The sequence below is a fragment of the Cyprinodon tularosa genome, unplaced genomic scaffold, assembly GCF_016077235.1.
Source record: "Cyprinodon tularosa strain WSP-4 unplaced genomic scaffold, ASM1607723v1 ctg461, whole genome shotgun sequence".
In the NCBI taxonomy this organism is placed as follows: domain Eukaryota; kingdom Metazoa; phylum Chordata; class Actinopteri; order Cyprinodontiformes; family Cyprinodontidae; genus Cyprinodon; species Cyprinodon tularosa.
Window position 1 is genome coordinate 539,420 of NW_024039187.1, and position 22,817 is coordinate 562,236.

At 39.6% G+C, this 22,817-nt stretch overlaps 1 protein-coding gene across 1 annotated transcript in view; it reads right to left on the bottom strand.

Moving 5' to 3' along the window:
- LOC119793857 (anoctamin-1-like) overlaps window positions 1-22,817 on the bottom strand; it is a 75,577-nt gene that overhangs the window by 32,064 nt on the left and 20,696 nt on the right. The window contains exons 10-14 of the mRNA XM_038301141.1: window positions 11,747-11,881; window positions 5,299-5,459; window positions 5,126-5,208; window positions 4,145-4,156; window positions 827-901 (exon numbers count right to left, since the gene is read on the bottom strand). Of these exons, the coding sequence (XP_038157069.1) occupies window positions 827-901; window positions 4,145-4,156; window positions 5,126-5,208; window positions 5,299-5,459; window positions 11,747-11,881 (466 nt within the window). The remainder of the gene's footprint in view (window positions 1-826; window positions 902-4,144; window positions 4,157-5,125; window positions 5,209-5,298; window positions 5,460-11,746; window positions 11,882-22,817) is intronic.

Here is a 22,817-nt window from a genome sequence, read left to right on the forward strand (position 1 = left end):
TTGGATCCCATGAAGTGATCTGACAAGGGAGCTGGCTCGGAGCTTATCTGCCTGGCTGTGCGTCTCCTGGACAGGGCCGCCTGTGGAGCTGGTTGACAGTTGCCTTTTGTATCTATGCTTCTTTTTCTATGTCTGCTTCCTTCTCCTTGAACCCCAGTCAGCCTCAGCCTGGTTCTGCTGGAGGATTCTTCCTGTTCAAAGGGATTTTTTCCTCTCCACTGTCGCTACAACATTGCTTAGTGTGAGGGATTGCTGAAGAGTCAATGAGTCGATGCAATCAACTGGTTTTCCTTATATAGAAAACTTTGAATCAATCTGACTGGATGATTTGTTGAACTGTAAAGTTCCTTGAGGTGACATGTGTTGTGAATTGATCCAGTAGAAATAAACTAAGTTAAATTGAACTGAACTATAATTAAAGTATTTATTTGAAGGGAAGCTACATTAATGTGAAATCTGGCTTCAGTTCCCGACCTCAGTCACCATCTTTGTCACCAAATTCTCCATTTAAGTCCCATATCAGTTAATATTTGTCTCCCCCTAGTGATCTGGAGGACTTCCTTTATGCAAAGCTCATTTAAAGCATTTTTTCCTAACCATTTTCCTGTTTGTTGCCAACTTGTGTATTTGCAGCAAGTTTGCACCCCTGGCCAACTCAGGCCTCAGTTGGTTTAGGGAACCAGAATCTATCATGATATTCTCAGCAGACTCTAACGTCTGTATTCAGACTCTTCTACCAACAATTTATCAACAAAACACAACCACACACATGTCTGAAGAAAGGCGTCCTTTTCAAAGGAAGAAATGAAAGGATGCTTCTGTTTACCTTGTGTGGAGACTTCCTCTCTTTCTTCAGAGACTTCTTCATTACTCTGAATTCATACTCGGCCCTGGGATGATCCTGTGAAGTTTGTCACAAAACACATCTAATCACAGATCGTTCTCAGACCATTAACTCCGTATCTTCATCTAGAACTTATCTTAGCTTTGCCTTTAACTGTCTATTTCCTCTGTGTGAAATAGTAAACCTCTGTTTATTATGTAGGTATTAGGATAATGTATTTTAATTGACCTTTTTAACGTTGTATGAAGGACATAAAACACCTAAAATCTTATTAACCTCAAACCCTCTGGCCTGGATGCCTGAAGCTCGTCACAGCACTAACATAAAACACAGAAAAACAATTCAAACTGTTTTCAGAAGTTATCTTTTTATATTTGTTTAAAATCACTTATTAGAAAGATTTTCGCCAATTGCTGGGACTATATCCATAAATAAACCTTTTCTGGTTGTTTTAGTTTTATCTATGAACTGATAAAAAGCTGACCATCACGCATTCTTCACACAGGCTGCTATAGGTTTAGACTGCTGGAGGACATAGGGACCCCTTTTCATCATTCTGCTTCATTCTATCTCTATTCTCCCACTCTGCAGAATCTGTTAGTTCAATCTCTAACGTTCTGCTCTCTCTGCTTTTACTCATAGTAGCTTCATCTGGTCTGTTCCTGTTTGGCTGTGACTCCATCCTGGAGAGAAATATTAGCTGTACTGGTGCCATCAACACCTTTGTTTATAGATGTTGAAGCTTGGCCTGTTTTTCAGTGTAGTCCTGTTTCTCTGACTGTGACTAACTGGATGTGCTCTCTTCATGCTCTGACATGGGAGCTGGCTCGGAGTTCGTCTGCCTGGCTGTTTCCTGGACGGGGCCGCCTGTGGAGCTAGTTGACAGCTGCCTTTTGAATCTATGCTTCTTTTTCTATGTCTGTTTCCGTCTCCTTGAACCCCAGTCAGCCTCAGCAGATGGCCGCTCACACTGAGCCTGGTTCTGCTGGAGGTTTCTTCCGGTTCAAAGTGAGTTTTTCCTCTCCACTTTCACTAAAAGCATGGTTGGTGTGAGGGATTGATCTGGCTGAATTTCTCTGTAAAGTGACCACTTGTGAAGAGGCGCTATAGAAATAAGCTGAATTCAATTGAAACTTTTGACTCTATGTTTTGATATCGTCTGGGGTAGACGATATGGAGGCCTTTAAACCCTGTAGAGAGGTAACTACATCTCTTTGTCACATTAGAATATTTTGCATTGTCATCAGTCCTCACTGAAAGGCTCTAATATAATAAAACATTTGAGTAACAGATGTAACCATGGCAATCAAGTTAAAGGATGGAGAACATGCAGAGAAATAGCAGCAATAGCTCAGAGGTTAAAAGTAGGAGTAGTCCCTGTGAGGGAAGCTGCTGTTAGCATCATGTCCTTGATCTACCGGCTGGAGTCTCATTCTCCTTCGTTGGTCATCCAAACATTCTGTCTCTTTAAATCCTCCCCATCAGACCACACAGCTTTAATAGAGCCTCCATCCAATGCCTGATAATACAGCGGTTCTCTAATAGTTTGGCAGACACATCAAGTCACAAAACAACCCCAACTAAATCATTCTAGGTTCCTTTCACTCTGCCCCACCCAAATCAGTCGTTCCCACTAATGACTTAAAGGTATAGTGAAGAATTTTTACAAATCTTTGAAAAAGACCCGCCCTCTCCACTTTAAAAAAAAGTGCACATGCAGAACCCTGTACCAGCTCCTGAGAGGGAGGGCCTATTAAACAAATGCAAGAGCGTGCAGGAGCCCATTTCTCCTCGTGCACGCTCTGTTTAAAGGTTGCTGTTTGCATTGCTCATACAAGCTTACTTTACAAAAGAAGATTTGCAATTTTTGTCAGACTTACCAACGGTAAGTGAAAATTGGGATGAGCATGAAGGACGGCCTTACGTAAACCACTGATTAGGGGGACCACTGATTTAGATGTTTCACCCGGAAATAAAACATCGTCCACTATACCTTTAAACATCCGTTTGGGGTCATCTTACATAAGGTCTTTCTTAAAACAGTTTTTTATTATTCATCATTTTATCAGCAGTAACTTCTTTAATCTAAATCAAAACTCTGGTGAATCAGCCTCTGGATGTTTTCCCATGAACTTCTCCCTGTTTATCTTTCTAAGGAAGGACTGAATGGCAGGTTATATAATGACTTCCTGCGTATTTATGGAAGGATAAGACTTTATTTCAGGGGGACCCCGAGTGCAAACGGTTCTATTGAACATCTAAAGCCCAGCCTACTTCTCTGGTCTGCTGTCTGTTTGGCGCAGCTTTGACAGAGTCTTGATGCTTTTAAAAGCTTCATCTTCCTCTTTATCGCTGAACATATTTTACTCTTCAGTCTCGAATAGGTTTGAAAAAGAGGGACAAATTGGAACATCTGATCTCAAAGTTTGATTTTACTTTGATAATTATTTAGTGCAAAGATCAGTGTCCATGATTTATAAATGTTCTCATCTTTTTTCTTAAGATAAGTGCATTTGTTCTTGGATTGAGGAGGTAAGTGAGTCATTTTGCCAATGGAACAACACAATTTACACTTAAAACAAGAAAAAAAAATTACGTACAAATACTAGTAAAAATACTCATTCCATTGGGAACCATTTTTCCAGTGTAATATCACTGCAGAAATTATCTAGAAATAAGTAGAAATTCCTTAAATAAAGTGTATTCACACTTAATGTGAGTAGGTAAATAGTGGAGTACTTTTACTCTTAAAATAAGATAATTAGAAAATATGCACTTGAAATAAGACAATGCAATAGTTTTTCTTATTTTAAATCAAGACTGTCTTGTTGCATTGTTAGTGTCTCCCATTCCTCCTCAAGTCAAGATAATTTGCAACTTTTGTAAGAAAAAATTACTAATTTAGATTTCTTTTTTTGTAGTGTAGCCTTCTAAGCAGTTACCACAAAAACTAATGACAAATCTGTACTTAGTTCACAGTTATTTTTAAATTACTTTTGTGAAGCTTCATCTCAATAAATAATGATGGGAGATCATCCTTCATGTGTTTCTAAACTCATATCTTCCATCAACAAAACGCATGGAAAAAATCTTTCCCAGAGAAAAAGAGGCTGAACTTTCACATTAACACAACTCTGTCAATCTTCTGCTGTATTTTCTATAAGAGAAAAAAAGGTCAAAGCAGTTGCAGTAAATCAGAGGTAGTGATGATTTTAAGGAAAGGTGGCTTTGCAGTGGTGGCTGAGAGGCTTTTTAGTGTGAAAGGTGAAGTTTAGCAACCAGTAAAAAAGTTTTCCAAACCTTCAGAGCTTCCTGCAGAATAACACATAAATAAAGATAAACAGAGAGAAAAAAAAGACATTAAAATCTCAGAGGGATAACCTCAGGATGTGTCTCTATGAATAAAGGACATTCTTCCTGTTGGGTTTAGGGGAAATGTTAAAAAGGTTCAGGCAGTCAGTGTCTTACCTGCAGTAGAGAGCAGTGAAAACAATCTCAGATTAACAAAAACCTTCTCAGAAGAGTCAGATTTTTAAAGTCTTCATCATTTATCAACTATGAGTAAGAACGTGGTATTAACTAGACTGTGGAAAAGTGTGAAAAAAGGCTAAATATACTGCCTCAAAAGCCGCTATCATCTGATTCTGACTGACAGTTAATGTTGGCCTCAGATGATAAAAGAATGTTAGCCCGTTAGCATCATATCACTCGCTGTTCAGCAAAGGTTTATCATTAACAGCAGTAATAAAAATACTAAACTTTTCTCTCACAGGTAAAAGGAGAAGATGGAGAATTTGGAGAATGGGCAAATCTCAACTGATCTCAAGGATTACCAAGATTACCAAGTTGTTTGTCTTTCTTTGATATCTAATGATATAAAAATGCTTGGTTTGGGTGTTTGTCCAGACAAAAGTTGCTGCATCTGGTGCAGACTGCTATGAAGGTGGTGGGATCCTGGAAAGCTCCCCCCTCAGTCCTTCCATGAACGCTCTGAACCTCAGGAGGGAACCATTGGACCTCAGACATACCCTCCAATCAGAATATGAGGTTTCATTCTGACAGAAGGTACAGACTCCCAAAAATATAAATGAACTATGTTGGATGGATGGATGGATGGATGGATGGATGGATGGATGGATGGATGGATGGATGGATGGATGGATGGATGGATGGATGGATGGATGGATGGATGGATGGATGATGGATGGATGGATGGACGGATGGAGGATGGATGATGGACAGATGGAAGATGGATGATGGATGATGGATGGATGGTCTCACCTCCTCATCTTCAAACCCAGTCAGGTCCCACTCGTAGTTCAGTCTCATCTGCCTCCTCTTCCAGTGCTCCATAAACATGGCAGCTGGATGAATATTCCCATATTTCAGACATGATGACTCAGCGGTTCTGGTCAGGCGGAGCTGATATGATTCTTTGGGCCTTCTGTACTCACCCCATAGAGCCATGAATATAGAGAAGAAGACGGTGGCGGGGTTATCAAACAGGTGGCTGGCCCGAGCCGTTCCGCACGCCGTGCTGAGCTTCCAGTAGCTGCACACTCTGTCGCACAGGGGGCACATAGTGATGTTGTTCTTCGGATCACAGATTTCCATGCTGGAGTTCAAACAGAACAGAAACGCAGACAAACGTTTCTATTATCACCTCCAGTCCAACACCCCTCTAGGAGCAGTTTTATTCTAGAAACTGTGACTCTAGAGCTTCTGTGTTTGAACTTTTAAAACTACATTTATATCATCCTATTTTATTCAGTAATATGTTTCCTGTCAATTAAACTGATCTAATGTGGTTCGATTAGAGCTCCATCTGATTCTCGTAAATAAAATCAATAAATAAATCCTCTATCGCAGTGACTCGTTTCCCTTCCAACATGACGTCCCACAGCAAGAAATCAGACCTTTAAAGGCTCTGAGGAAGATTTCTTCATGAGAACACTAATGAAGGAAAACTTTTTGAGAGAGATTTGTTAAAGGAAACAGCCTTGTTAAGGACTGAGATGATCAAAACGATGAGATGTAAAAAAAAAAAAAAAAAAAAAAAAATGGAAATGGAACTGAAAAGGTGGATTCAGTCACATCTGTTTCTATGGACACTTACAGGATAACTAATCATTAATAAAGGTAAGTGTTTATTTATATACAAAATGTGACAGTTTGTTTCATTATCCAGTTTTGTTGATGTTGGGGTCCATTTTGTAAAAAAAGAATCGCCAGAAGAGCAACGCTAATGGATCCACAGTTCAAATATACTACAAACAACCTAATACATGGCCGCTCACACTGAGCCTGGTTCTGCTGGAGGTTTCTTCCAGTTCAAAGGGAGTTTTTCCTCTCCACTGTCGCTACAAGCATGCTTAGTGTGAGGGATTGCTGAAGAGTCAATGAGTCGATGCAATCAGCTGGTTTTCCTTAGATAGAAAACTTTGAATTAATCTGACTGGATGATCTGATGAACTGGAAATTGACCTGAGATGACATGAGGTGAATTGGAGCTACAGAAATAAACTGAATAGAATTGAATAGATATAACCCTTTCCTACACAGTCTGTAAAACAAGCTTGATATCAATAGTCCTGGATCCCTCTCTTCATTAGGATATTTACTGAAGATGTTTGTAAAAGTCTTCAGTCATTTTCTCTCATCTGTTCATGCATGGAGCTTCATGTGAAGGACTAATATCAGCTCTGTTTCCAAAGTTTTTTTTTATTATATTCTAAAGTGAGTTAATAAAAGCAGAAACTTTCTGAGTCCCAAAACTTTGACAGGTAAAATATGAGGAAGAAAGTCTGTTTTAACGTTGAACATTCCTGTGTAGTTCAGGTTCCTGACAGACGGTCATAACATCCTGTGGGAGACGAGGAGCAGGTAGAGGAAGCCTGAACTCATTTATTAAAAACTGTTTGTCGTACTCCTTAAATTCAACCTTTTTAATGTTTTTCTCCATTCCTGTCTCTGCACCAGCTCTCCCGTCACCTTAGAAACAATATTTGCTACTAATTTAAACATTTCAAGACAATGAACTATTCATCTGTAACTGTAAAGTGCCTTGAGATGACATGTGTTGTGAATTGGTGCTATAGAATAATTGAATCTGATCCTAAATGAAATTCAATCTAAAAACCCCACACAGAAAGAAAAGACAATTAGAACAATTTTATTGATACAATTACTTTAGTCTCTGGCGCTCAGACTTTTGCTTTGATATGTATGAACAGGAGCAAAGAACAGGGCTGTTTCCCCCCCAGGCCTGAAATTGGTGGTTGAGTGGAGATAGATGAAGTTGGTCAGTCTATAGACTGCTGGTTAGCGAGACGGTCTGCTTAAGCTGTACGGAGAAATCCAGAGGTATGCTTGAGCTGATACTAGCGCTACATTCAGGGACCTGAAAGATGGAAGTCCATCTTGAATAACACAGGTTGCATTAACCTGTCCATGATGAGCAAGCATGAAGCGACAGTGGAGAGGAAAAACTCCCCTTTGGGAAGAAACCTCTAGCAGAACCAGGCTCAACATGGCGGCCTTCTGCCGGATCGGTTGAGATGAGACAGATAACGAAGTAAGAGTTCAGAAGGAATGACACTCTTATGCAGCTTTAGTTCCGATGGTGGAGGAGGGGCTGGAGGTGCGTTGAATCGGGTCGTTTGAGTCAAAATCAGACATAGCACCATCACTTTCTGTGCTTTGGGTAGCAGCCGGAGATGTGGATTTGGAGATCTTTTAAGATTAACTACAGTATGGATGCTTATTGGCTCATGTGGAGGTGTGGTTCGAAGCTGATTGGCCTGTGATGGGGGCAGGTAAGGGTGAGTTATCAGTTTCTTCAACTGAACTTCTGCTTCCATAATATCTAATATTGAGCAACAAAGAGCTGCGGGAGCACCTGAAACCAGAGGCTGCTTTGGTTCGTCCTAAATATGAAGAACACAGGACAGTTAACTCCTGCACTGAACCAGAAGATTTCTGCTGGAAACTAGATGTCCTTAGTGACTGTTTTACGCATCAGAGCCAAACAGTGGTGGACGAAGTACTCAACTTTAATAAAATTATAAGTACTGATAGTCAAATAATACCCAACTACAAGTAAAAGTTACTCAGTCAAACATCTGTCAGAGGTGTCAAAAGTATTCATGTTTATTACTCCAGTATAAATCCTGCTTTTGAAAACCCATTTGTAGAAATTAGAGGATAGACTTCAGCTTTTTTACCCCAGTAAAAGTGTAAAAATACCATGTTTAACATAAAAGTAAAAGTAATGCAGGAAAAACTGTTAAGGCCTGAAGCTTTACTGCTCTACCCTATAAAAGGAAGGACAATTCTGGATGATAACTTCCTTAGATTTTATTTTCTTAGTTGTATAACTAATGGTAACAGTGGCAGATTTAACTTTGCATCATCTGCAAAAAAAACTATTTTGGTATGTGGTGAACAACAAGTTGGGGCAGCACCGAGTTCAACCACAAAGAAATGAATTGTCCATTTATGAATTATCTAATTATAATATATATATATAATATTACTGTCTAATTATTTTTGATGGTTGTTATTTTTTTTAAATACCAACAGACCATAATGAAAATGAGCTTAAATGAAATAAAACGAACGAGAATATTTTTAAAAAGTAAAAAAAAAAAGTAAAAAGTTGTGTTAAACAAAAGTACTACTGTAAAGCATAGACAGTCAATATCTCTACTTAAGGTAACAAAGTATTTAGACTTCGTTACTTGAAATCTCTGACATCTACTCAAGTGAAAGTATTGAAGTACTCACTAGAAGAAATAAAGAACTAAGTATTCAAAAATAAAAATGTAGTTTCCTAATATCAGAACATTTCTGTCTAATTTTCAGAGTAAATTCAAAGAACCTGTGGCTTTCAGAAACCACCTGATGAATTGATGCATAGAACCACCTGCAATAGATTCTACAGCACCTGGAAAGAACTTCAGTATTAAAGTAACACAAAAAAATAAGGACAGCTATTATTACTATTATTATTTAAAAACAAACCAAAAAGAAACAGCAGAGTCGTCTTCTCATTCTTTCTCTATAGAATAGAGGTTTAAGGTTGAATGTATAAGAAACTAGAACTCTGCTTTGAGACTCTAAAGAACAACTTGGCCACTTGGCAACAATTAATGCCTTCATAAGATGATAAACTACTAATAATATCTGCTCTGAGTTTCTCACATCTGTGGAACGTCAATAAATCTGTAAATCAGTGGCGTCTAGATTCAGTCCTAAAGGTTGTTATCCACTATGGTGGAGGAAAAACAGCAACAGAGGATTAAAAAGCTAAACTGAATGAAAGGAAGAAGGAACAACATTATGAGAGGCAGGGTTAGTGTTCTACAGTGGAAGGCTACTGTTTAGGTGAAACGTGATGTGTGAGGGATTGATGGTGTTCTGTCAGACCAGGATACCCATAGTCAATACCCATTTATCCTTTTAGTTTATCTCTATCTCTTTAGTTTACTCCTTTATTTTGTCCCTTTAGTTTATCTCTTTAGTTTGCTCCTTTAGTTTATCTCTTTAGTTTGCTCCTTTAGTTTATCTCTTTAGTTTGCTCCTTTAGTTTATCTCTTTAGTTTACTCCTTTAGTTTATCTCTTTAGTTTGCTCCTTTGGTTTATCCCTTTAGTTTGCTCCTTTAGTTTATCTCTTTAGTTTACTCCTTTAGTTTGTCCCTTTAGTTTATCTCTTTAGTTTGCTCCTTTATTTTATCTCTTTAGTTTGCTCCTTTAGTTTATCTCTTTAGTTTACTCCTTTAGTTTGTCCCTTTAGTTTATCTCTTTAGTTTGCTCCTTTATTTTATCTCTTTAGTTTGCTCCTTTAGTTTATCTCTTTAGTTTATCTCTTTAGTTTGCTCCTTTGGTTTATCCCTTTAGTTTGCTCCTTTAGTTTATCTCTTTAGTTTGCTCCTTTAGTTTATCTCTTTAGTTTACTCCTTTAGTTTGTCCCTTTAGTTTATCCCTTTAGTTTGCTCCTTTAGTTTATCTCTTTAGTTTGCTCCTTTAGTTTATCTCTTTAGTTTACTCCTTTAGTTTGTCCCTTTAGTTTATCTCTTTAGTTTGCTCCTTTATTTTATCTCTTTAGTTTGCTCCTTTAGTTTATCTCTTTAGTTTGCTCCTTTAGTTTATACCTTTAGTTTATCTCTTTAGTTTGCTCCTTTATTTTATCTCTTTAGTTTGCTCCTTTGGTTTATCCCTTTAGTTTTTCCCTTTAGTTTATGTCTTTAGTTTGCTCCTTTAGTTTATCTCTTTAGCTTATCTCTTTAGTTTGCTCCTTTAGTTTATCTCTTTAGCTAATCTCTTTAGTTTGCTCCTTTAGTTTATACCTTTAGTTTATCTCTTTAGTTTGCTCCTTTAGTTTATACCTTTAGTTTATCTCTTTAGTTTGCTCCTTTAGTTTATACCTTTAGTTTATCTCTTTAGTTTGCTCCTTTAGTTTATACCTTTAGTTTATCTCTTTAGTTTGCTCCTTTAGTTTATCTCTTTAGTTTGCTCCTTTAGTTTATTTCTGTAGTTTATCTCTTTAGTTTGCTCCTTTAGTTTATCCCTTTAGTTTTTCTCTTTAGTTTGCTCCTTTAGTTTGTCTCTGTACTTTGTCTCTTTAGTTAAAGTTTATTTTTCATACAAAACTAAAGGGATAAACGCAAATCAGACGTCTTGCACATGCGTATTGACTACGCTGGTGTGACAGAACAGAGGCCTAATGGTTAGGGCATAGAGCAGGGGTGTCAAACTGGTTTCAGAAAGGGCCATGTGGCTGCATGTTTTCTTTCCAACCAAACAATAGCACACCAGACTCCAGTCATCCCATCAAGGGAGTCCAATTTGAACATGATGACTTGATGATATGAATGGAGTCTGGTGTGCTATTGCTTGGTTGGAAAGAAAACCTGCAGCCACACGGCCCTTTCTGGAACCAGTTTGACACCTGTGGCATAGAGCTTAGAATCCTGAGGTTCTGAGTTCGAGCCCCACTCCCACAGACTGCCACTCTGGGTCCCTGAGGAAGACCCTTAACCCCACACTGCTCCCCTGGCACCGCACAATGGCAGCCCACTGCTTCCCAGGAGGATGGGATAAATGTAGAGAGGAAGTTTCATTGCTCTGGACTTTTGACAGTGAAAGACAATAAAAGCTGGAAAAACAAAAAAAGTGTTATTATCTTTACTCATCGACTCTTTTTGCTAAGAATAGAACCAGAACAGCTTTATGAACATTAAAAGGCTTCTTTTTATTTGGATAACTTTGCATTCTGAAAGTAAATTAAATCTCATAAAAAATCCCGAGACAAAGAAAAAGTGACTATTAATGCACTGCTGCAAGCTGTGCACTGGTGTTACTGGGAATCATCCACACGGCTCAGCTTTTTGTTCAGGTTACATTTTTTTGCAGAATAATTCATTGCTATACATTTTAAGCTGACATTATATATGAATGCTTTGTTGGTGCTTTACCTGTTCAAATACTAAGAGGATCAATATCATTGAAATTATTATTAACTGCAGTCATATCTGAAACTTTGCTCTGATTCTTTATAAAAATCAGTTCTCTTTATAGCAAACATTTGTCTATATTTTTATTTATTTATTTAATCACCAGACTCTTATTCTTCTTGAAAAGAGAATAAAATGAGTTAAAAGACGGAAGCTGTTTTATTGTGACCCAGAGGAACCAGAAAGAACTGGGTTTAATGAAGCAGCAGCACCAGTAGGTTGCAGTAAGTAGCAGATAGATTGTTAACTCTATGGTTAATGAACTGGTGGCCTTTATCACTGATGATGGAGTCAGCTGCTCCATCTCAACCTTCCCTTCATATTCTCCTCTATGCTGCACCATGAAAGCAGCTCACAGAAACTCCTTCATGTGTTGGTTGGGCTTACCTTGGGATGTTGTCGTCAACTGTTGCACATCCATAGAGAAAGACAATGACCCCAACGAGTGAGGCAGGAATGAGCATCTGGGTGTAGAGGCCCAGCCATGCAAAGTACAGGCCGATCTTCTCCCCAAAATATTTTCTAAAGGAAACAAAGGAGCAGAAATAAGCTTTGATAGTTTTGAAAATGTTAATGCCGCTCCACTTCTACTAGACCCAGCAAAGTTCATGGATCTCCACCATGTGGCCCACTGGGCCGTGTTTCAGTTCCTCAAAGCTCCAGTAATAGCAAAAAGGTCCATAGGTGAAGTCAAGCTGAACTCCACTGATTCTAACAGCATGAAAGGCATCTTTCGACTGGTCAGCAGGAAATAATCAATGGATCATTATTTATACCTAAAACTAATATGTTTGCCGTGATTGAATGAATATAGCGTTAATCAGTAAAGAATTCATCCTCCCATGTCAGAGGATGAAGAGAGCTCATCCAGTTAGTCACAGTCAGAGAAACAGGACTACACTGGAAAAAAAGGCCGAGCTCCAACATCTAGAGTCACAGCCAAACAGGAACAGACGAGGCAAAGAAAAAAAATTTTGTGGCGATCACTGAGTCTGGGAGCGGCCATTTTTGCCCAAATATAGTAACCCCTCCCTCCAGCCATCTTCCGGCAGTGACGTCACGGTGCGGTAAGCCTAGCGCCGTTCTCTCCGCTTTACAAGCAAAATCAATGGGAACTACTAGACACATCTGCAATCAACAACAATTATTGAAGATTTCCAGAGGACTTCACCATTGAAATTCACCAGAGCTATAGTGAAACTGACAATGCCCACGTGCATGGCAGCTGGATGTTAGAATACATCGGGTAAAAGGGAAAAAAAAGAGTTATTCCACCTTTCTGATTCCTGATCCTCCACGGACGGGTTGGTCGTTGGATTGCCAACTTGAAGAGGGAGGATTTACCATCGAACTTCTGGCCAGAGAAACAACATGTAATATGTAGCCAACATTTGGAAGAAGAATGTTCTCAAGATGACTTGGATAATAGCGCGTTGTGACAAACACCAGATACAGCACTGCGACTTGATCAACAGCCGATACCGCACCGTGACGTCACAAACCAGTAGGTGGCAGTAGTGTTCTTTGACAAACATGGATGCCTTCAGTAAAGCACATTCACATGAAAATTAATCTGAATTAAAAACACTGATCATTTATTGAACAGAATGGAATAATTTCATATTTAAAGAACTTTCAGTAGTTTGAATTCTGAATATGAGCGGACTTTTCCTTTAAAACCTTCCTCCCAGGCATCCATTCTGCTGGTTTATAATCTTCCACTGCAGTGAAATGTTCCAGTCTGACGGCGAGTTCCACTACCTGCTTTAGGAAACCAGCAGGATCCAGCCGTGCCACAGAAACACATTGTTTTGAAATGTTTAACACTGCAAAAAAAATGTTAATCTAAAAATGTTCTTGAATTGTTCTTGAATTGAGGAGGTATGCAAGCCTATTTGCCAATGGAACAAAATTTACATTTAAAATAAGAAAAAAACTATTGCGTCATCTTATTTTAAGTTCATATTATCTAATTATCTTATTTTAAGAGTAAAAATGCTGTTTCTATTAGAAGATCATCCTACTTATCCACCTATTAAGGATAAATACACTTAATAAAGAAATTTCTAGTTATTTGTTGTAGGAGCCATATATACATTTTTGGAATTGATAAGCATCTATAATTGAATCGTTGTTAAGCTTATGACGTGGTGCCTTTTGATTGGTTTTCGAATAATTTGTTTATGAAAGAAAAAAGGACTTGCTCTTTATAGAAGTTTGGCACCTTAGGAGAATACTGTCTTTTGACCGTCACTTTATTTGTTTTGAATCTGCTTGTTATTTTATTTCTTTAAATTCAGTAAAGACCTAAAAAATACCGTCGGATTCAAGACCTCCTTTTTTCAAGAAGAAAGTGTCGCGTTCGAAAGAGCTTTAAGGGGCTAAACTAGTGAGGCTTGCCGCACTTACATCAAGTCAAAAGACTTTCTCATGGAATGACTCTTCCAAGACTAAGTCAAAATGAAAAGAGGACTTAAAGACGAACGGAGATTCAATTCAGCTGAAGGAAACAACAGAGTTGAAGTGGTAAAATCCGTAAGTACCACATCGTTATCAAGGGCTACAGAAGCTACCCCGCATCAGCTCGGTTGCTAAGCTAACTTGCTGACTGAGCCAGAACGTGCCGACTAGAAAAGCCCGGTGAACTACACATAGAAATCCTGCACATAAAGGAACTCTTGTCACACATGTTTGTTAACGTTTTAGAAGAGTAAGAAGCTGTTTGGAGGCTCACAGTTTATGTGTAAGAATTAAAAGAAAATTTAAACGGGACTAAATGGAGGACGACGGTGAAGTTGCGCAGGTTGGACAGAAGAGGGAGCCAAAGCCCACAGAACGAGCTCGAGATGACAGAATCATTAGATTAAAAGGAGAAAGAAGAGGAAAGCTGTCACAGTTGACAAAAGAGAAGAATAACATTGAAAGATTGAAACAGAATGAATGCAATGCTGATTTCATAAATGAAGAATCTTTACCATTATTTGTCAAATGCCTGAGAGAGTATGAACGCATTAATTACGAACTATGTGAACTGATAAGTGAGGAAGATAAACGTGAAGACCAAGATGTGTTCGAGGGTAGACATTATGAGTTTAAACTTTTCTTGCAAAGCGTTAAAGAATGGATAAAAGATGCACAATGCTCTCCAGAGGAAGATGTGCACCCACATGACAGTGTTTCAAAGGCTACCTCGGTTGCAAGCTGTACATCCCAAGGATCAAGTACAAGTTCAATGCGGCCGAAAATTAAAGCAGAACGTGAAGCGCTTTTAGCAAGAGCAGCAGCAATGAAAAAGAAAGAAGCAATTGAATTGGAAGAAGCCCGTCTTAAGTTCAGAAAGGAGCAACTAGAAATTGAAACGAAGCTTGCCATTTCAGACGCAAAATTAAAGGTGTATGAAGGAAATGAAGAAGCTCAGAAGTCTGAGATTAATTCCTTACAAGCTATTTCAAGACTTAAAGTTGAATCTGTTCATTCTGCAAGCAAATCAGAAAGGCAAGAAATGTTGTCAGATGATGAACAGCAGGCAAATATTGATCCTCCAGTATCAAGGAAGTCTCGCTTTAAAGGGATTTCGACACATGCTCAATGTTCTGATTCTTCTTCAGATGATCTGTACCGGGTTCTACAGCAACAAAATCAACATACTGAGATGCTCATAAAACAACATAGTATATCTCGACTTCCTCACAGAGAAATTCCTGTATTTACAGGTGACCCACTTTCATATAGATCGTTCATAAGAGCTTTTGAACATGCTATTGAGAACCAAACTGAAAGCCAACAAGATCGGCTATATTATCTAGAACAGTTCACGGGTGGAGAACCACTAGATCTCGTACGCAGCTGTGAGCACATGAAGCCAGATAGAGCTTACAGGGAAGCAAGGGCTTTGCTTGATCAACACTATGGAGATGAGTTGACCATTACCACAGCATATATTAAAAAGGCTATGGAGTGGCCTCAGATAAAACCATATGACAGAAAAGGACTGAATGCATTTGCACTATTTCTGATTGGATGTTCCAACACAGTGAATGATGTTGACTACATGAGTGAGATGAACAATCCAACCAACATGAAAAGCATTTTGTACAAACTACCATATAAACTGAAAGAAAAGTGGAGAAACCATGCTTACAGCATTCAAGAAAGAAAAGGAACGCGAGCCAAATTTCCTGATCTTGTAGAGTTCATCTACCAACAAGCAAAGGTTGCTAATGATCCGCTTTTTGGAGATATTCTGGATGTCACACCAGCTAATCAGAGCAGTTTGAAGAAAAGGTCTGACCAACTAAAAGGTCTTTCAAAGAGAAGCAGTTTTGCTGTGAATACATCTTGCACCGAAAAGGATACCACCAAGAGCCAGCGTGATGTAACAACTTCTTCAGTCAAGACCATCAGCGCTTTTCAAAGTCCATGTCTTTATTGTAAGAATAGCCATGCTTTGAGTGTTTGTAACAAAATTCAAGAAAAGCCTTCGAAAGATAGAATACAGTTTCTGAAGTCACATTGTCTTTGTTTTGGATGTCTAACAGCAGGTCATCTATATAAAGCTTGTAGAAAAAAGGCCTCATGTTCCAACTGTTCTCTTAAGCACCCAACTATTCTTACTGTGGTGAAGCAGAGTGTTGTATCAGAAGAAAACATGGATGACAACCCACAAAACACAAGTGAAGTAACAAGTGCTCTTGTGTCCACTGGATATAAAAAAGGTGAAGTCACTGGGGCCGGAGATAATGAATGCATACTTCCCATTGTGCCTGTGCAGATAAGACACAAGAAAAACAGAACCATCATCAAGACATATGCATTCCTGGATCAAGGTAGCACAGCAACTTTTTGCACGGAGGATCTGGCCAGAAAGTTGAATGTACATGGAAAAAAGAAAAAAATCCTTCTTCGAACCGTGACGCAGGAACAGAAAGTTTGTAGTTATGTCCTTACAGATTTAGAGGTTTGTGGACTTGATGAACAAGACTTCATCATGTTGCCAGATGTGTACACGCAACCAGACATTCCTGCAACAAAAGGTAATATACCAAATGAAGAAGATTTGGAGAGATGGCCTTACCTGAAACAAGTTCATCTTCCAAGTTTAGAGTCAGATATTGGACATCTCATTGGTGCTAATGCGCACAAGGCTATGGAGCCATGGAAGATTGTCAACAGCCAGAATGACGGACCATACGCCGTGAAAACAGCCCTGGGTTGGGTGGTAAATGGACCAGTCAGCAGATGTCAAAATAGTGAATCACGTCTCACTGAAAAACAAGATTTTCTTGTCAATCGTATTTCTGTATTGAGTATTGAAGACATGCTGGAGAAGCAATATAATGCAGATTCCCCATAGCGACAGTATGAGGAGAGGCAAGAACTGTCTCAGCAGGATAAGCATTTCATGCATGCTGTAACTACATCAGCACAGCTCATCGATGGTCATTATTGCATCAAGTTGCCTCTGAAAAATGACAATGTGATAATGCCACACAATCGTGGTATTGCTGAACAAAGGCTTAACTCTTTGAAGAGGAAGCTAAATAGAAATTCAGACTTTTGTCAAGACTACAAAGCTTTCATGGACAACATATTGAAAAAAGGTTATGCTGTAAGAGTCCCTGAAGAACAACTAAGTCGCAGTGATGGTAATGATCGAGTATGGTTCATTCCACATCATGGAGTGTACCACCCAAAAAAGAAAAAACTGCGAGTTGTGTTTGACTGTACCGCATCTTATCAGGGAGTTTCGTTGAACGATCAATTACTGCAAGGACCTGATCTAACGAATACTCTTATTGGAGTTTTGCTCAGATTTAGACAGGAGCCTGTTGCCATGATGGCAGATATTGAATCTATGTTCTATCAAGTCAGAGTCCCAGATGAAGATGCAGACTTGCTGCGATTTCTTTGGTGGCCAGATGGTGACAAAACTAAAGAAGCAGCAGAATACAGAATGTGCGTGCATCTGTTTGGAGCCACATCATCACCCAGTTGTGCTTCATATGCACTGAGAAGAACTGCTGAAGATGGAGTCACAAATACATCAGCAGAAGCGACACAGACAGTTCTGAAGAACTTCTACATAGATGACTGTCTAAAGTCAGTGCCAACAGAAAAAGAAGCAGTTAAACTGGCAAAAGAACTGATGACATTGTGTGAAAGTGGTGGGTTCCATTTGACTAAGTGGATGAGCAATAATAAAGCTCTGTTGTACTCCATTCCTGACAGTGAAAGAGCACCTGTTGCAAAAGACTTGGATTTGCAACCCAATGAGCTTCCTGTAGAACGAGCTTTGGGCGTTCAGTGGTGCACAAGTTCTGACAGCTTCAAGTTCAAAGTTCAGCTGCCAGACAAGCCATGCACAAGAAGAGGTATTTTATCTGTTGCCAGCTCTGTGTATGATCCTTTAGGATTTTTGGCACCACTTCTACTACCTATTAAGCTTATTCTGAGAGAACTTTGTAAAGAGAAGCGAGGATGGGATGAAGAAATCTCAGAACAGTCACGCCGGACATGGCTAAGGTGGTTGTCAGATCTCGACAAGCTTTCTGAACTCAGTGTGAGCAGATGTGTTAAGCCTGCTTCATTCGGACCCACAGAGTCTGCACAAATTCATCTCTTTCCCGACGCTAGCCAGGATGGATATGGAGTTGTGTCATATCTTTTGTTGAATAATGAACGAGGTGAAACACAAGTGTAATTTCTGATAGGAAAATCCAGGGTAGCACCTCTTAAACAAATGACAATTCTCAGAATGGAATTAACGGCAGCAGTGGTTGCAGTTAAAGTGGATCGGATGCTGAGAGAAGAACTTCAACTACCACTGAAGAAATCAGTCTTCTGGACCAACAGTACCACAGTACTGAGTTACATTGAAAATGACAGCATTCGCTTCAAAACGTTTGTGGCAAACCGAATCTCTTTGATCAGGGAACTGACAGACCGATCTCAGTGGAAATATGTGAGCAGTTCACAAAATCCAGCGGATATGGCATCAAGAGGTTTGAAAATTGAAAACTTCATCAAAAGTGTAATTTGGTTTCAAGGACCAAGTTTCCTGTTAAATGAAGAGCATTGGCCAAAACAACCTAAACATTCTAGGTTAATGGAACAGAATGAAGTAAGGACAACAGTTGCAACGACGTGTGCAAAAACATGGAGAAATGATGAGACAATGAGTCAACTTATTGACCATTACTCCAGCTGGCATAAGCTCAAAAAAGCCGTTTCCTGGATTCTGCGCTTCAAAGAGACTCTGAGACATTTGAGTAAAAAGAGAAAAGAAACTGTACTAAAAGTGCAACAGTCTGAAAATGAACCAGAGAAAGTTGAGACTTTTGTTCAACAACAGATGATCACGTTTAGAAGAAAGTTGGAAAAGAAAATGCTCACTGTTGAAGATTTGTCCAACGCCAAAACAGAGCTGATCAAGTTCAGTCAGAGACAGGCTTATGCAGCTGAAATCAAAGCTTTGCAGCACGGAAGCACACAGGTGGGCAGAACTAGTTCAATCTCCAGATTAGATCCATACCTACAAGATGGTGTTTTGAGAGTAGGGGGACGTCTGAATAGATCGAAAATGCCAGAAGAAGTCAAGCATCCTGCCATTCTGCATAAACATCACAGAATAGCCAACCTCATTCTGCATCATATCCACCAAGTGACAGGACATGGTGGCAGAAATTATGTTCTGGCCAGAATGCGACAAAAATATTGGATAACAGCAGCCAATGCAGCTGTTAGAAAGGTAATCTCAGAGTGCAATCTCTGTAGGAGACTGCATGCAAGACCAGGGCAACAGAAAATGGCAGATCTGCCACATGACCGCCTGCTTCCTGATAAACCACCTTTTACCAACACAGGTGTGGATTATTTTGGTCCTTTTGAGGTCAAAAGAGGGCGTGTCAAGGTCAAACGTTACGGAGTGCTTTTCACATGTCTAACTGTCAGAGCTGTGCATATTGAAGTTGCTCAGTCTCTTGATACAGATTCATGTATTAACGCTCTGCGTCGTTTTCAAAGCAGAAGAGGACAAGTTTCCATCATTCGTTCTGACAATGGCACAAATTTTGTTGGAGCAGAGAGAGAGTTAAGGGAGGCTTTGAAAGAGCTGGACCACTCTCGCATTAATGACGCCATGATGCAAAAGGGAGTACAGTTGATTTTCAATTCACCTGCTGCTTCTCATCATGGAGGAGTCTGGGAACGCCAGATACGCACTGTTAGAAAAGTCATAAGTTCCGTTGTTAAGCAACAGATACTGGATGATGAAGGACTGCGGACTCTTTTATGTGAAGTCGAGAGCATCATTAATGGAAGACCGTTAACTATGAACACAGACGATCCTAATGATCTTGAGCCTCTTACGCCAAACCATCTGCTTCTGCTGAAGGGACAGCCTACCCTTTCTCCTGGTGTGTTTATCAAGGAGGATATCTATTCTCGCCGTCGATGGAGACAAGTCCAGTATATGGCAGATCTGTTCTGGCAAAGATGGTCACAGGAGTACCTGCCTCTACTGCAGGAGCGACAAAAATGGCTTGACCTAAGAAGAAACTTCAAGGTTGGGGATGTCGTCCTAGTTGCTGATTCATCATCTCCGAGAAATTCTTGGATGTTGGGGAGAATAGTCAACGTCATGCCAGACTCCAAAGGGACAGTCCGGAGTGCAGAAGTCAAGACGAAGACGAGCATCATCCAAAGGCCGATTACAAAATTGTGCTTATTGCAAGGAGAATGAAACAATAGAGGACTTTTTAGTAGATTGTTTTGTAACCAAGTTAAAACAAAAGTTTTTGTTAAGTTGTTTGCATATCTATGGCTCCAGTTTAAGTTGAGTTTGTAATTGATATGCTAATACATAGTCAATTAGGAGCCGGAAAATGTAGGAGCCATATATACATTTTTGGAATTGATAAGCATCTATAATTGAATCGTTGTTAAGCTTATGACGTGGTGCCTTTTGATTGGTTTTCCAATAATTTGTTTATGAAAGAAAAAGGACTTGCTCTTTATAGAAGTTTGGCACCTTAGGAGAAACACAGTCTTTTGACCGTCACTTTATTTATTTTGAATCTGCTTGTTATTTTATTTCTTTTAAATTCAGTAAAGACCTAAAAAATACCGTCGGATTCAAGACCTCCTTTTTTCAAGAAGAAAGTGTCGCGTTCGAAAGAGCTTTAAGTGGCTAAACTAGTGAGGCTTGCCGCACTTACATTTGTAGATCGTTTTTGTACAGTTCAGTTTTCTGAGGAAACATTTGAAATGCTCCAACAACCAAATGTATTCACACATTATTTATTTACATGGTTCCATTTTTCCAGCTTTTTTCCAACTCTTTTACGCCAAACTCCTGATGAATGGCGACTCATCTGATTGGTCCATGATGCTGATAAAGCCTTTTTATCGGGTTGGGATTTCCAAATCTGGATCTCTGAGGGACTTTTGTCATGAGATACGACATTTTGCCACATTAATAAATCCACAAATTATTGCTATTATTAAAAAATGACTTTATTGGACATGTTTGAATGAACTTTTTAAAAGTTTGAAGCTAAAACCGAAGAAACAGCACAACTCGCCATAAGAACATCAAGAAAATGAGAACTAAAAATAATACATTTTCAGGATTCCTCTTCTTCATTCCTTTCCATCCTGTTCTCAGATTTAGGGTGCCTAGGCAGAAGTTCAACTGAAGAAACTCACTGCACTTCTGCATCCACCTACGACACAGCCAATAAACTCTCACCTGCAAGAAAGCCAATCAGCATCCAAAGCTTATCTTAAAAGGCCTCTGATCAGCAACTTGCCTGCTGCCTGGTTGCGCTGTGTGACTCATTCAGATGGCCCCTCCTCCACCATCGTAGCTAAAGCTTCATCAGAGTGTCATTCCTCCCGGACTCTTACTGCATTCTGCGTCTCTTTTCAACCGGTCTGGCAGAAGAACGCCATGTTGAGCCTGGTTCTGCCAGAGGTTTCTTCCCAACGGGAAGTTTTTTCTCTCCACTGTCGCTTCATGCTTGCTCATCATGGACAGGTTCTCTCAACCTGTGTTATCCAAGCTGGACTTCCATCTTCCAGGTCCCTGAGTGAAGCTCTAGTGTCAGCTCACACAGTCCACTGGATCTCCCCATAAAGCTCAGCAGACCGTCTCTCCAACCAGCAGTCTACAGACTGACCAACTCCATCTATCTCCACTCCACCACCAGTTCCAGGCCTGGGGGGAAACAGCCCTGTTCTTTACTCCTGTTCATGCATATCTATCAAAATTCAGCGCTATGTTTCCTGCTGAGGACTGAGCACCAAAGACAAAGTAATTGTATCAATAAATTTCTTCTAATTGTCTTTTCTCTTCGTGTGAGTTTTTCAGATAGAAACATATTTGTCCTGTTGGCTCAAACATCCTTCACTCTACAAACCTGATGTGTAGAGCAGTTTTTATACCCCTGGGCGAAACACCTACAGCTGTACAGTTGCAGCTATTCAAAATGGCCCTTCCCAGACAAAAGCCGAATGGCAACAAAATCCTCTCCAAATTCTAGCCCCTGGCCTTCTCCCGGGCATGCACATTTTTTTTTGCTCTGACTCCACCCTTTCACTGAATTACAGGGTCTGACCAGGAGACTCTTTAGATCTTAATATCCACAAATCATGACAGAAAGAATATTTTAGATACTTAAAAAGGAATGGTAGGGGGCCAGCCAAGGGCCCATCGAGGAAATTTTGAATGGCTAATATTGTACGTATGTTAGCCATGAGCGAGATCACAGAGTTAGCTTTACTCTGTGAGTTTTAACCCAATAAAAAATATCTTCTGTCCTTCTACCAAAGTTGTTGGAATAAATATAATCGGCTGATCGTAGAGATAAAAAAAGGTCTTTTGCTGCATTCTGCAGAACGCAGCAATAGAGCTTTGGGGCTTCTGTTCTTTATGGAAAGAGATTTTAAGCTTCTAACATGAGTGATACATCAATCCATCAGAGACGCTCAGCTTTGCACCAATAGTTGGGGTCCTGCTATAAGAGCAGAGTCAATTGGAGTCAACTGGTTTCTATTGGTTTCTATTGAGGATCCCTTATTAGTTACAGCTTCATGCAGCTGCAGTTCTTCCTGTGCTGCAGACCATTAATCAACCATTAATTAACCATAAACACAGAAAACCGAAAACAGGTTTTAAAGTTAACAGTGTCTTTGTTCCATAAATGAAGTAAAGAAACCAATAAAGGAACCCAGGGAAAGCCAAGACTGTCAGGATCCGGGACTTTGCCCACCAGAGGGCGCCGTGGATCCAAGCCTGGGGAGCTTGGACTCAGCTTGATCCGCTGTTGCTTATCTGCTGATTAAGAAAGCTTCCTATTTAAGCTGTGTGTTAATTTCTCTCTGTGCTGGATCGTGTTGTCTTACCTGTGCCATCATGCCTGTCTGAGCCTTGAACCGGAAGATTCCTCTGAGTGCCAAT